Source organism: Bidens hawaiensis, unplaced genomic scaffold (assembly GCF_021521415.1).
Source record: "Bidens hawaiensis isolate Kalapana, Puna unplaced genomic scaffold, B.hawaiensis_p1.1 tig00000001_1, whole genome shotgun sequence".
NCBI lineage: Eukaryota > Viridiplantae > Streptophyta > Magnoliopsida > Asterales > Asteraceae > Bidens > Bidens hawaiensis.
The window spans coordinates 8,622,731-8,636,423 of NW_027491014.1; the positions used below are offsets into that span (position 1 = coordinate 8,622,731).

General features: G+C 42.1%; 1 protein-coding gene across 1 annotated transcript; it reads right to left on the bottom strand.

The window, feature by feature from the left end:
- Positions 1-6,093: 6,093 nt before the first annotated feature.
- On the bottom strand, positions 6,094-8,031 carry LOC143556772 (uncharacterized). Its single transcript, XM_077046246.1, has 2 exons — positions 7,384-8,031; positions 6,094-6,237 (listed from the first exon to the last, which is right to left on the bottom strand). The coding sequence occupies exons 1-2, from the start codon at positions 8,029-8,031 to the stop codon at positions 6,094-6,096; spliced, it is 792 nt and encodes a 263-aa protein (XP_076902361.1).
- Positions 8,032-13,693: the final 5,662 nt, after the last annotated feature.

The following is a 13,693-nucleotide window of genomic DNA, read 5'->3' on the forward strand; positions in this document are numbered from 1 at the left end:
AACAAGTCCACACCGACAACAATGTGGCGGACTTATTTACAAAACCGGTCGGAACAACAAAATTTAATGTGCTTGTGAGTTTTCTTAAAATGCTTCGTTTCGAGGATTGAGTCTTTTTGGGGTTAAATTTGTACATATTGGTTTGTTTTTGCACAAATTTAGGGGGAGAAAAATCAAAAGGACAAAAATAGTGTGTGCGTTGAAAAATCAAAATGTCAAAAATAGTGTTTGTGCGTTGTTCTTATTTAATTTTTTTTTGAGTTTTTCTAGATTCATCTTCGCTTAAAATTATGTCGGTTGCTCAAGTTTGAAGGACATATACTTGTATATGGTTGGTCCGGTGTTCTACTTGTAGTTTCACAGGATTGCCATTTACCTAACGACTGAAAGCACCCGGGGCGATTATGATGTGTTTTTGTGTTTCGTGTTCTTTCACTTAAAATTATGTCGGTAACTCTGAGTTGGAAGGACATGTGTTTTCATGCATGTTTGGTCCGGTTAACCACTTGTGATTATAATGGACCGGGGTGACTGAATTCTTAACACGTGTGTTTTACTTAACTCCCTAGGAAGTGATATTAATATTCAGTTAACGGCTTTTTAGAAGCTTTAAAATATTTTCAAATGAAAATTGATCCAACCTTTGGAAAATGATAGATAAATTGATATTGTGTGCCTAACGGGTGAAGTTATTAAGCTTAAAAGGCTCTAGAACAGTCATTGATGTGTATGGTAGCTTTCCTTGATACGTAAAAGTTAAAGTGATATAAACTAAATTTGCTAAACTTAATGTGGAGAGTCATTTTGAAAACATGTGCATGTCTCCAGATTCATCTCTCCGAATGATAGGTAGAAAAGAAATTACCCAGTCATACACGAGCCCATTAGTGTCTTGATCACCAAAATTACTGTATCGTCAAGCTATTATTATTATTATTATTATTGTTGAAGCAAATAATAATAATAATAATAATAATTTTGTGATTGCATTTATTTATCTCTATTAAAGTTATTTCATAATCAAGGCTTAAAGGGTCAAACTAGAACTACAGAGATGGGGGCACACAAGTAAGTCCTGTCAATTCTCGAATGAAAGGCCTGTCAGTTTACTGGCACTAAGTCCAATGTTCAACCTTAAAAACCAAGCCTGCTTTGTATAAAATTTTTGATCAAGCACTAGGGGGTTGGAGTCAAATTGAGGTGATCTGGGGGAAGCCAAATACGCTTTGAGAAGAGATAGGAGGCATCACAGGTCTATGAGTGATGTCCATCTAAGCTTTATGCCTAACTGAACCTTAATCATATCACTGATGCGATGAAAAATCATGCTAAGTATGGGATACACGGTATCAATCTGTCTCTTAATGTCATAATAACGCTAAACATGAATCCTTGTGACAGCCTCTTGAACGATATGGATTCCATGTTCGGATCTTTTCATAAAAGGGCGGCAGTTTTACGAATAACTGAAATTTGATCCTGACTTTAAAAAAAAGGGGAGTTGTCTTACCTTTGTGTGGATTTATCTTTTCTTGTTTTAATTTTATTTTTATTTTGTTCTGTCTTGTATAATTATAAGGTTTCCTCAAAATTACTCTCCTCGAAATGTTCTTTGATAATCTGGTTTTTCAACTTGGGTTTTTCTCAATTGGGTTTCTTAAATTTTGTTGGTTCTCTCAACTCCTTAATAATCTGGTTGTCAACTTGGGCTTTTCATGGGCCCAAGCTCTCTTTTAGTTCTCGGCCCGGGTTAAACCTTTATAATGTAATTTAACAAATGTTCAATATCACTTTACCAGTTTACCAAAGGTCTTCTCTCTTTCAAGCATCTAAGCTGAAAACCCCTCTCATCTCATCTAATCATCTTCAAAGTATATTTCATTGCTTGACAGTACTAAACGAGGATGATTTGGGATTCATGTACTGACAGTGGATTGACTAAGGCTACTGTAACCTGATTTATTCTATAATTTGATGAATCAAAAATGGATTCTTGTTTATTTAGGAATTCCGGTGGTTATTTTTTGGGTTGAATTAAGGGTTTTCGGTTGAGTTTTTTATAAGATGTTGCAGGTTTAATGGTGGTTTGTAGGGATCTCGGTGGGTTAAAGATGGTTACACGAATTCCAAGGTGGAATCCAAAGAGTTCTCTGTCCCCAGCTGTCAAAGAGCTCTCGGTTGACTTTGGTTGGCTGAGAACCTTCTCTCTTGACAGAAAACATCGTTCTCGGTCAAGTATTGACCCAGAACACTTGTTCTCGGTTAAATGTTGACCGAAAACTTAGTTTTTGGCTGGTTTTCATTGACTTTTGTTGACCGAGAACTCACCTGTTGACCGAGATCCCTACACTTGGGCCTAATTCTCACTGATCGGGCCCAAATCTATTCTTTGCTGTGATCTTGGGCCGTCTAAAATTTCCTTTTGGTTTTAATAAGATACTTTGGGCCATATACTGATCTGGGTCCAATGAAAATTCTTATGAAAATTGTTAAACACTATCAAGCCAATCTATTTGATATCTAACTTGATACGTTTGTTGCGGATATGGCTGATCAAAAACCGTTAAAGTTTGTGGAAACTCATAATATAGCTGGCCACTTGTATGATCCACCAATGGCTCACAAGGAATTCAAGTCGATGATAGTCGAACTCAATACCTGCAGGTGCTCTCAGGCTCTTCGGGAGAATCCTGTCATTTGCAAGAAGATGGTTACTGATTTCTGGAACAATGCAAAGATGAATTCACAAGGGGCAGATGGAGTTATTTCAATCGACTCCAAAATACAGATGAAGCCGGTCGTTGTTACTGAAGCCATTATCAGAGAGGTACTCCTGCTTGGGGATCAACCCGACTACCCGACAGAGTACTCTGCTACTGAAATTACTGAGGTTCTCACAAGAATGAGATACGAAGGTACTTATCCACAAGCAATCAAGAAGCTGTTTCACCCATACCGGAGATACCTACTTCACACGCTCTTTACATGTATCTCTGGAAGAAAGGGGGGTTCATATGAGATCAGTCACACCCAAATGTCTGCCGTAGCTGCTCTGATCATGGATTGGAATTACAACTATTCCAAATTCGTTTTCAATAAAATGATGAGAAATCTAAGGGCAAAGAAGAAGGAGATGTTCTTGATGTATCCAAGGTTTTTGCAGATGATTTTTGATTCTCACTACACCGATCTGGTTAAATCTTTTGAGACCTTGGATATGAAGTCTATGGGACCCAATTCATTTGGGTTAATGAAGCAGTCGAGAAAGGGAGCCAAAGTGGTTTATAGGGGATTAAAACCCCTAGTAACATTCGGTCGTTTTGCTGAGACCGAAGCTGAGCCTGTCGTAGCTCAGGTTGCTGACGAGCATGTGGCACCGTTTGAAATTTCAGATGATGAAGAAGAGGAAGAGGAACACCCTGAATCAGTCACTCTTACTGAAGATGAAAGAATGAAAGCTGTTGAAGCTGCTAAAGTATTAATTCAGTCAACTGCTTTGAAGCCTCCTCAGATAGTTACTGAAGACATTGAGGAAGACTATGTTAAAGAACCAGCTGCTGATCTCATTCATCGTAAATGAAAAAGGGATGATTTGAAATCCAGCGAGTTGGACAGTGAAGTCGAAACAACTAACGTGACACCAACACCAGCGCCAGAATCAACACCAGCACCAGAATCAACACCCATACCAGCACCATAATCAACTATCAGCCCTGTTGCTGAACCATCTTTCCAGGAGTTGCTGTCCAGTGACTTTGTCAGTGATTTTAAATTTGAGACAGAAATTCCATGCTCAAATCCTTCAGATATTCCCTCTGGTTCATCCGGTCCATCCGTTCAGGGTCAATCAAGCTCGGGTGTTTCAGATAAGGTTGCTCAAATCCTTGCTATGCAGGAGAACTACTTTCAGAATAAGGGAAAAGGTGTGGTTCTTGAGAACGCTCCTGTAGATGTTCAGGCACTGCAACGATGAGTCTTTGAACTCGAGCAGGATTCGGTAATTAAGGATGTCCGTATTCAAGAACTTGAGGCCATCAACTCAGACAAAGAATCCAAGATTAAAGAGTTCCAGTCTGGCATGGGAGGTTTGACAGCAATGTATCTTGATCTCCAACAAAAGCTATTTCAGGAATTTGGAGATAAATTCAAGAGTAATGAAGACGTATTGTATCAACCCCACACTGCTGATCAAGATAAAGACTCTAATGCTCGTCCAGTTGACAATACTGATATTAGCAGACAAGAGGAATCAGAGTCCTTAAAGCAATACATGGAAGCACCACCCGTCACCAAAGAGAAATCATCCAGTATTCAGAAGAAACTACTTGAAAAGGGAAAGAAGAAATTGTTGGTGATGAATAATTCTGATCAGAATGTTGTGTCATCAGATCACCCAGAAAGGTTCGTTGTCACTCTTGAAAAGGGATTCTCTGACGGATATGGTGATCGATCTGGGATTCTCTCTTGGGGTTTTGATGCAGACAAGAACATGTGGTGGGTTAAGAGAAAGTCAGGAAAAACTTAATACTATAAGAAGATGAAAGACTTTGGCTCCTGGACTAAAGTGGATTTGAGTGATCTAATTAACTCTCCATTCACAAATCCATCTAATGACAAAAGAGAAACAGATTTCTGGAATTTTCTCAAGCGTCAAGTTGATAAAGGTTTTCCAAACATGACAACTGCCGAATCCTTCCTGAAGAAAGCTAAAGGTGTCTTGGATCCAAGGACTGGGAAAACAATGGTGAATGTGATGTGGCCTCTCACAAAGAAAGCCACTTACATTCCTGTACCAGATGCCATTTCTGATGGCACATTGGAAAACATGAGATTCTGGTTTTATCATTCCGTTACAGCCACGGGTGTTGTCAGATTACAAAAGGGAAAAGGTCAAATTCAATTTTTTGATCCCAAGGATTTGTTGAAATTTGGAGAGAGGGAAATCAAGACACTCAGCACGTTTCAGATTACTGTAGATCCGCTTTTTGAAGCAGCCGTCAAAGAATACACAAGCAGGGTTGCGTCTATTATCGACAACAAGTTCTGGGCAGGAGCGTTGAAGGATGCAGATACTGATTACATGGAGCAAGATTAGAGATAAAGCTACAAACCAAGGGGGAGATTGTTGGGCCTAGTTTTGTGGTTTGAGCTTAGTTTTTATTTAGTTCTACTTGTTTGGGCTTGGGTTTTTGGGCTTGTATAGTGTTCTCGGTGGGCTTTTGGTTGTTTGGGCCGGCCTAGTTGGTTGTTATCCCTATATATAGGCATGTTATGTATAGGGTTAGAGGTTGTTCATTCCTAGTCTTGTGATCAAGTATTGTAAGTGCTTAAGCACCCGACGTATTCAATAATATACGTGTGTTTTGAAGCAATCTTGTGTTATTTACTTGTTATTATTCGTGTTCTTGAATCACCGAGTTTTGGCATTCCGCACCAATACTCGTTTAGTTGATATCATAATTGTAGTGATCCAGATTCGAGACTTACAGATAGCATCGAGCTTTTAAAAGACCTTCTTGATCTTGGTGAAGAAGATGAAGAGGATGCTGATGATGCGGAAGGAAAGGACGCAGAGTCTAAAGAGACCGCGTCATAGATAGACTTGTCTTTTGTTTTGTAATTAAATTCTCTTTGTTGTAATCTCTTTTGCGTAAATAAAGAAGTTTCTTTTTGCATCCGATACACTTTGTCTTATTTTCCATAATATAAGTGTTTGTAGGATCTTCTTTGTGTGTCAATAACAGATTACATAAGTCGTAAATGACCAAAATAGAATTTTCATAGATGGGGCATAAGCCAAATTACAAAAGATGGAAATACATAAGTTGTGTATATCTAATCCAGGCACGCAGGCCAACAAGAAAAACATACTATATGTAACACTTTTTCAGTTGGGCCCCATTCCAAGTTCTGGGGATATCAGTCCCATCCAACCTTTCTAACTTGTAGGCTCCTTTAGATAATACTTTTTGAATTTTATAAGGTCCTTCCCAAGTTGGGGCCAGCTTGCCCGGAGGCTTCATTATTGCGGAAGACATAGTCTCCCTCACAAAATTCACCTCGCTGGACTCGCGGGTTATAATAATTTTCAAACTAGCGTTTGTAATTATGCTCGCGGATTGACGCTAGTTCTCTCTTCTCCTCGAGGAGGTCAAGATTCATCCGGAGTCCATGATCATTATCGTCGATCAGCAAAACACTGGCGGATGGAATCCCGATCTCAGCTGCGATCATGGCCTCTGTGCCATAGGTTAAACTAAAGGGGGTTTCGGAATTACTGGAATTCTTTTGAGTGCGGAAGGCTCATAACACATGGGGTAATTCGTCAACCCAACCCGTCCGTTAAGTTCCTAATCTTACTTTAATACCTTCCTTGATGGTCCGATTGGTTCTCTCAACCTGACCATTTGCTTGCGGGTGGGCTACAGATGTGAAAATTTGAGAAATCTTTAATTCTTTCAACCATTCCTGTAGCCCACTGTCCACGAACTGAGTTACTTTATCACTAACGAGTTCCTGAGGAAGGCCAAACCGACATATGATGAATTCCCACAGGAATTTCTTAACACTTGCTGCTGTAATGGAAGCAACTGGTTTGGCTTCCACCCACTTTGTGAAGTAGTCAATGGCTACTATTAAGAATTTGACGCGTCCCGGAGCTTCAGGTAACGGTCCCATTATGTCGATAGTCCATTTCTGGAATGGCAAAGCTGAAGTGAATGGAACAAGTTCGTTCTTTGGTCGCATCGTGTTAGGAGCATGGCGTTGGCATGAATCACATTTCCTGATTTCACGCATAGCGTCCAGATGCATCCCCGGCCAATAGTATCTGGCATTCATTAATTTTGCTACAACCATGCGCGGGCCAGCATGAAGACCGCATATGCCTTCATGAACCTCTCTGATCAAATTGTTCGTGTCCTCGGCATCCACACATTGAAGTAGTAGTCTGAGAAAGGAACGGCGGTATAAAACCCCCTCGTGCATCTGATAGTTCAAGGCTTTGTGCTTTATCTTCCGGGCCTCGTCCTTTCCTTTTGGGAGAGCTCCGGATGACAAGTATGCTATAATAGGTGTCATCCAGGATTCTACTCCTGTTTGGATCACCAGAACTTGATATTGCGGGATAGACGGGCGATCCAATATTTCAATGCGGATGTCTTTAGCAAAATGTTCAAAATTTGTTGAAGCCAATTTGCTAAGAGCATCTGCTGATTTGTTCTCGTTTCTCTTTATGTGGATGACTTTGCATGAGGAGAACTGAAGCATCAAATCTTTCGCCTGTGACACATATGAAGCCATTATGTCGTTCTTTGCTTCATATGTGCCGTTGATCTGTCCCGCAATCAACATGGAATCCACACGGACTTCCAAATGTTTAACCCCAAGCTTTTTGGCTATCCGCAAGCCCGCCAAGAAAGCCTCGTATTCCGCCTCATTATTAGTACTTTTGAAATCTAACTTTATGGCGTATGTAAACTCATGGCTTTCGGGATTGACCCACCTGAGGCCTGCGCCAGATCCCTCATTGCTTGAAGCCCCATCCGTGAACCAGGACCGAATCTGTCCTAGTTCAGGAGGTGCTTGGGGTTGCTGCTCAATCATACACTCCTTTTCTTTGTGTTGTGGGACTTCAGTGACAAAATCCGCCAATACTTGCCCTTTAATTGCTGGTCTAGGTTTGTATTCTATCGCACGTTCACCTAGTTCAATGGCCCATTTTGCCAATCGTCCAGACAATTCCGGCTTGCTAAGGACGTTCTTGAGTTTGTATCCGGTTAAAACGTTGATGGGATGCCACTGAAAGTACCTGCGGAGGCGACGGGCAGCGTAGACCAGTGCGAGGACAAGTTTTTCCAACATAGAATATCTTGTCTCCGGGTCTGACAATGTTCTGCTAACGTAGTAAATCGGTGTTTGAATGTTTTTTCTATCCGTCAAGAGGACAGCCCCGATGGCAATGTCTGAAGCCGATAAATATAACGTTAAAGGTTCTCCCGCATGGGGTGCTGTTAACGTAGGCAACTCCATCAAACATTTTTTTAACTTCCAAGAAAGCTTGTTCCGCTTCCGCGGTCCATTTGAATTGTGCTTTCTTGAGGCAATTTCTTAGTGTTGAGAAAAAAGGATAAGACATGGCTGCATGATTCGCCTTGAAACGATTCAAAGCAACCAATCGACCATTGAGTGTCTGAACTTCTTTGAGAGAGGAGGGAGAAGGCATGCAGGCCACAGCTTGGACTTTATTCGGATTGCCTTTGAAGCCTGCACCTGTAACAATTACTCCCAGGAATTTTCCTTCCTCCATTCCGAATAAACATTTAGCTGGATTCAGCTTCATGTTAATTCTCTTCAAGGTTTCAAATGTTTCTTCGATATCTCTCAACATCTGGTCTTCCTCAACACTTTTGACTACGAGATCATCCATATAGACCTCCAGATTTCGACCAATTTGATCTTTAAACGCTATGTTCATTAGTCATTGATATGTGGCTCCTGCATTCTTCAGTCCGACAGGCATCATTTTGTAACAAAAGGTACCTTGATCGGTACGAAATGTTGTTTTGTCTTCATCGCCCGCAGCCATTCGGATCTGATGATAGCCTTTGTAGGCATCCGGGAAGCATTTGAACTTGAATGGTGCCACAGCATCAACCTTAAGATCTATTTACGGTAACGGATAACAGTCCTTGGGGCATGCCTTGTTTAGATCTTTGAAATCTATACACATCCGCCATTCCCCATTGCTTTTGGGGAATATACATGGATTAGCGACCCAAGTCTGATATCGAATTGGACGAATAATTCCAGCGTGTAAGAGGTCCTGAACTTGCTCATTCATTGCCCTTGTTTGTTCCGGACCTAACTTACGTTGTTTTTGAACTATCGGCGTAAACAATGGGTTTACCATCAGTTTGTGCTCCGCAATATTCCGCGGGACACTGGTCATGTCCGCGGGTTTCCAAGCGAAGACATCAATATTTTTTGATAGTAACTGTTTCAGAAAAGTCCTCACTATCTCAGAGATAGCAGGCCCAATCGTTCCAGTCTGATTAGGAAACTACTTGTTCAAAACCCATTTTTCAGTTCAATTCTCCGAGCTTGTCTTGGATTCTTAGTGGGTTTTGAGCTTTCTGCTGTAAAGCAGTGTCGATTGACATGAATTATTGCCACGCCAGTGTAGGTTGGAACCCCTACCGCACCGTGAGCTGTGGACGGATGAGCATTAAAGTCACCAATTGCTTCTCGTCCTAAGATAATGTCATGTTTCGATGTTGCTGGTAAGACTAAGAATTCAACCTCTTCAGTCCTTGAATGCACTCCGTCGCACAAAGTGACTGGGAAAGAAATCACCCCTCGTGGGTGCATTATCCCCCCCCAAATCCTGATACCGGGGCATGAATAGGTTTTAGTGTTTCCTTATCCTCGTCGTCGAGTTGCTCAAAGCATTGCTCGTACATGATGTCAGATGTGCTGTCAGTATCGAAGAAGATATACTGGGAGCGATAATGACTGAAAAGGGCAGTGATAATCAAGGGGTTTTTGTTTTTGGGACCTCCTTTTATTCTCGGGAAAATCAATGGTTCATTCTTCCATTCCTCGTCTTTGGACTCTTGTCTCTTCTTCCCTATCTTGTATCCGGACTGGATCATATGAACATTCAAGTCCTTGACTTGCTTTTTGCTTGGACCTTGGATATCCCGTGCGGGAGCTTTACCAGTTCCAGGTTTTCCATCTTTCACTAAATATCTAAGTTTTCCAGATTTTACAGCCGCCTCGATTTCGTTTTTTAATGATTTGCATTCGTTCGTGTTATGACCAATGTCGTCATGGAACGAACAATGTTTCTTGACATCAAGGAATGCCCTTCTTGAGAGTGGTTGAGGTTTTCTGAAATTCATGTTCTCTCTAGTGAGAATTTCAGCGGGAGTCTTTGAGAGAGGGGTCCAATTGTTGGGACCTCGGTTCGAGGGTCCCGCTTTGTTCTTGTTGCCAATGAGAGATCTTGCATCAAATGGCTTTGAGACTTCCGCCTTTGGCTGAAATCTGGACCAGATGGGTCCTTTTGTCTGCTTATTGGGTCATGGAGTTTGAAATTCGACTTTGAATTTTTGTTTCGGATTGTTATTTCTCAATGTTTTTTCAGTGTTGGCAAACAACTTTTCCATGGTCATGATGTCATCCCACTCCTTTGGCATTCCATCTTTTGCAAGTAAGTGTGCGGATCAACTCGTCACATTTGACGTTCTTGCGGAAGGCACCACGCAACATGTCTTTTCTGATCCCACCAATGTCCAGACTTTCGTCATTGAAGCCGGTAATAAAATCTTCTATGGATTCGTTATCGCGGTGGACACCATCTAAGATTTCTGACTGGTCACGCGTATGTTTCTTTTGTTGGCTGAACTGTTAAGAAAAAATTTTCACCAGGTCATCCCAACTAGAAATTTGACCATCAGGTAACTTCTCAAACCATTCTCTTACTGCCTCTGTTAGTGTCAAAGCGAACATATGACACCAATAAGGGAGCGTCCACCCGCTTACACCATCAACCGCCACAAAATTCTGGAGATGATATCTGGGATCGGTCATCCCATTGTATTTACCCACCGACGTAGGTATCTTAGCAATAACAGGAAAGGGTGCAGTAGCAATACTTGCTATAAATTTTGGAAAAAGTTGCCGGACGGTATGGCTTAGTAAAGTCCTTCTCTGCATCACTATGGTATTCTGTGTGGCGGACTGCGTTCCGCGGACGACTGCTTCTTGCCCGCGAACTCATCCTACTGTCACCGGTATACAAACTGTAGTCCCCCAGTTGATAAGTTGAATCGTAACTATCAAACTCATCTAAGTAGGATGGGATCCGCATGTCGATGAGAGGACGAGGGCGCAACCTGGGTATTTCGCCCAACTCTTGTTCCGTCTGTTGACTGTAACGGATCTGACTTCCTCTTACTGTTGGTGGAGGTGAAAGGGATCTCCGAGGAGACTCCTCGTAATTCAGAGCGCGAGCATGAAATCGTTCATTACGTTTTCTGCGCTCATATTCAGCTGCCAAACTTTGCTGTTGTGCATGGAGCCACTCTTCTGGTTACGTGTTCCTCTAGATCTGGGATACGTTGGTGAGATCTCGCCATGTCAGAATCACCTGAATCGTTTTCCAGGTCCAATACTGACCTAGTTCTACGATTTCCCCCCATAATTCGTCCAATATCACCCAAATTAGAACCTTCCGGCGCCGTAACACGTCCCATATCTGTAAGAGTAGGGCCGGTTGGTGCTGGAAGATTCTCTGGGGTCAAACCCCCAGGTGTTATGTCAACACTTCGTGATCCTGGAGCCGTGACTCGTTCCAAAGTTCGACCACTTGGATTCGTGATACGTGCAAAAACACTTGAAGCGAAACCGCGAGGTGCTTCCGTGTTAGTTACACGTGAATCGGGTGCAGGAGTTCCCGTCGGCCTTCAGGAAGTGTACTCATATCAAACAAACCAACGAAAAACTTGTGTTGTTCTAACACCAAAACGGACGGCGCCAATGAAGAAACACAGATCCAATCACCGGGTATGGGTCCTGGATCTAATGAGTCCACAGGGTACAATACGGTAATTACTAACACAATATGAGTATAACTTTCCAAAGTCCAATGACTGGAACCTGCAAAACAAGCAACGTGAGTCTCGTTACAGGAAGGACAAGAGGGGGGGTCTTCCTGTAACCACCCTCCGGCGTGAGAATCAGTAACGTTCGTAAAGGAGAAAGTACTGAAGTAAATAGACTAAGTGTAGTCAGAATGTGAGTGAGTGAATGAATACCTCATCCCGTTTGACAAGGTATTTATAGCCGAAGGATATAGGAAGATGATTGGGCCAATTGTCTTCTTCTAGAGAATCTTTGATAATCGTCTGGACGCATGTCCTCTTATGATAGGTTGAGCTATACGTCCCATGTGCATGGGTATAATAACCTGGACACGCATTGCCAAATGATAGGAGGGGTCGCACCCTATCCATGTGCACGGTTGTAACAACCTGGCCAGGTGTCCTTTGCTCATTGGCTGATAGGTCACGTATTCCTCAAGTAACGATCGTGGGCATTCTTCTAAAGAATAGTTAATTGGTGACAGCTGTCCTGTTGGCATTGCCTTCCAGTCATTTAGGCGGACAGATGTCCTATCCTACGGATGACTTCTGAGGGTGCCAAGATGTCTCCGCGTGTGGTATAAGGGCGTTCTTCCTCAACCATAGTATGCGGATGATCCATATGTCCCGCGTGTGGCATATGAGGAGCTCTTCTGTGACCCGCAGGTGGTGTTTAAGGGTATTTGGGTCTTTTTGGTACCCTACCTCTATTCTATTTTAGCATTTAAGAAAAGTGAATGAGTTTGTACTTCAGTAGTTTAATTATGTACATAAAATATGCTTTTCTTTCATAAGTCTCTATGATTCCTTAAATACAAACTTTATACAATCACTATAGAAAAAATCTTATAGAGGTATGTATAACAAACCATAAAATGAAAGTAAAGAAATAAGTGAAGGAAGTTCCATCCCACATTGGTGGAGGAAAGAAAAGGTGAGGCTTCCACCATAGTATAAATAGAAGTGTAAGTATCTTGTCCCACATCACTAGATTATAAAACTAGTGAGCTCTTTCTAAGAAAGGAAATTTCTATGTTAATGTTCATATAAGATATATCACACCCAGTAGTCCTAGCGAAGAGTGCGACGCACCCGAAAGCGCACGGGCACGGGCGAAGTGCGATGGGCGTAATGTGGCGCTTTGATGGCGCACTTTGCACTTCCCACGCTCGCATCGTATTTTTGTTGGGAATTAAGGTTTTTTAAAAATCCTTCCATCGCGATACGCGACGGGTTTAGACTACTCATCGCGTACCGCGACGTGGAAGTTACGCGGATGACACGTTGCATGCCACGTGGCGTGCCACGTGGCATGCCTAGGGCTAACTCAGCAAAGCTATAAAAATGCTTCGCGATACGCGACGCCTTTTCCTATGGCCATCGCGTACCGCGAAGGGGTCTGAAATCAGCTATAAATAGGAAGCAAACGGGACATTCACAACTTGCTCAAACTCTCTTTTCTCCATGAATACACACACATATATTAATATATATATTAAGAGTATATTACCGAGTTGTCATAGCGATATCCTATCTGATCGAAAGAAACTAATTGTGAATACCGAGTTGTCAAAGCGGAGGGTGCGAAGCACTCGAACGCGCACGTGCTCGGGCGAAGTGCGATGGGCGCAATGTGAGGTTTTGATGGCGCACTTTGCACTTCGCACGCTCGCATCGTATTTTTGTTGGGAATTAAGATTTTTTTAAAATCCTTCCACCGCGATACGCGACGGGTTTAGACTACCCATCGCGTACCGCGACGTGGAATTTACGCGGATGAGACGTTTCATACATGTAGCGTGCCACGTAGCATTCCTAGGGCTAACTCAGCAAAGCTATAAAGATGCTTCGCGATACGCGACGCCTTTGCCTATGGCCATCGCGTACCGCGACGCTATAAATAGGAAGCAAACGGGACATTCACAATTTACTCAAACTCTCTTTTCTCTCTGAGTACACACACATATATTAATATATATATATATTAAGAGTATAATACCGAGTTGTCAATATCAAACAATGATGTTAAATCCTTATGCACCATTCCA

What these genes read in the sequence shown, in the direction of transcription:
- LOC143556772 (XM_077046246.1), bottom strand. Translation starts at nt 8,031, where the DNA reads ATGGAGTTGCCTACGTTAACAGCACCCCATGCGGGAGAACCTTTAACG. An exon ending in GGATAGCCAAAAAGCTTGGG is followed by an intron (nt 6,238 to 7,383) that starts GTTAAACATTTG and finishes TATGGCACAGAG; the next exon opens with GCCATGATCGCAGCTGAGAT.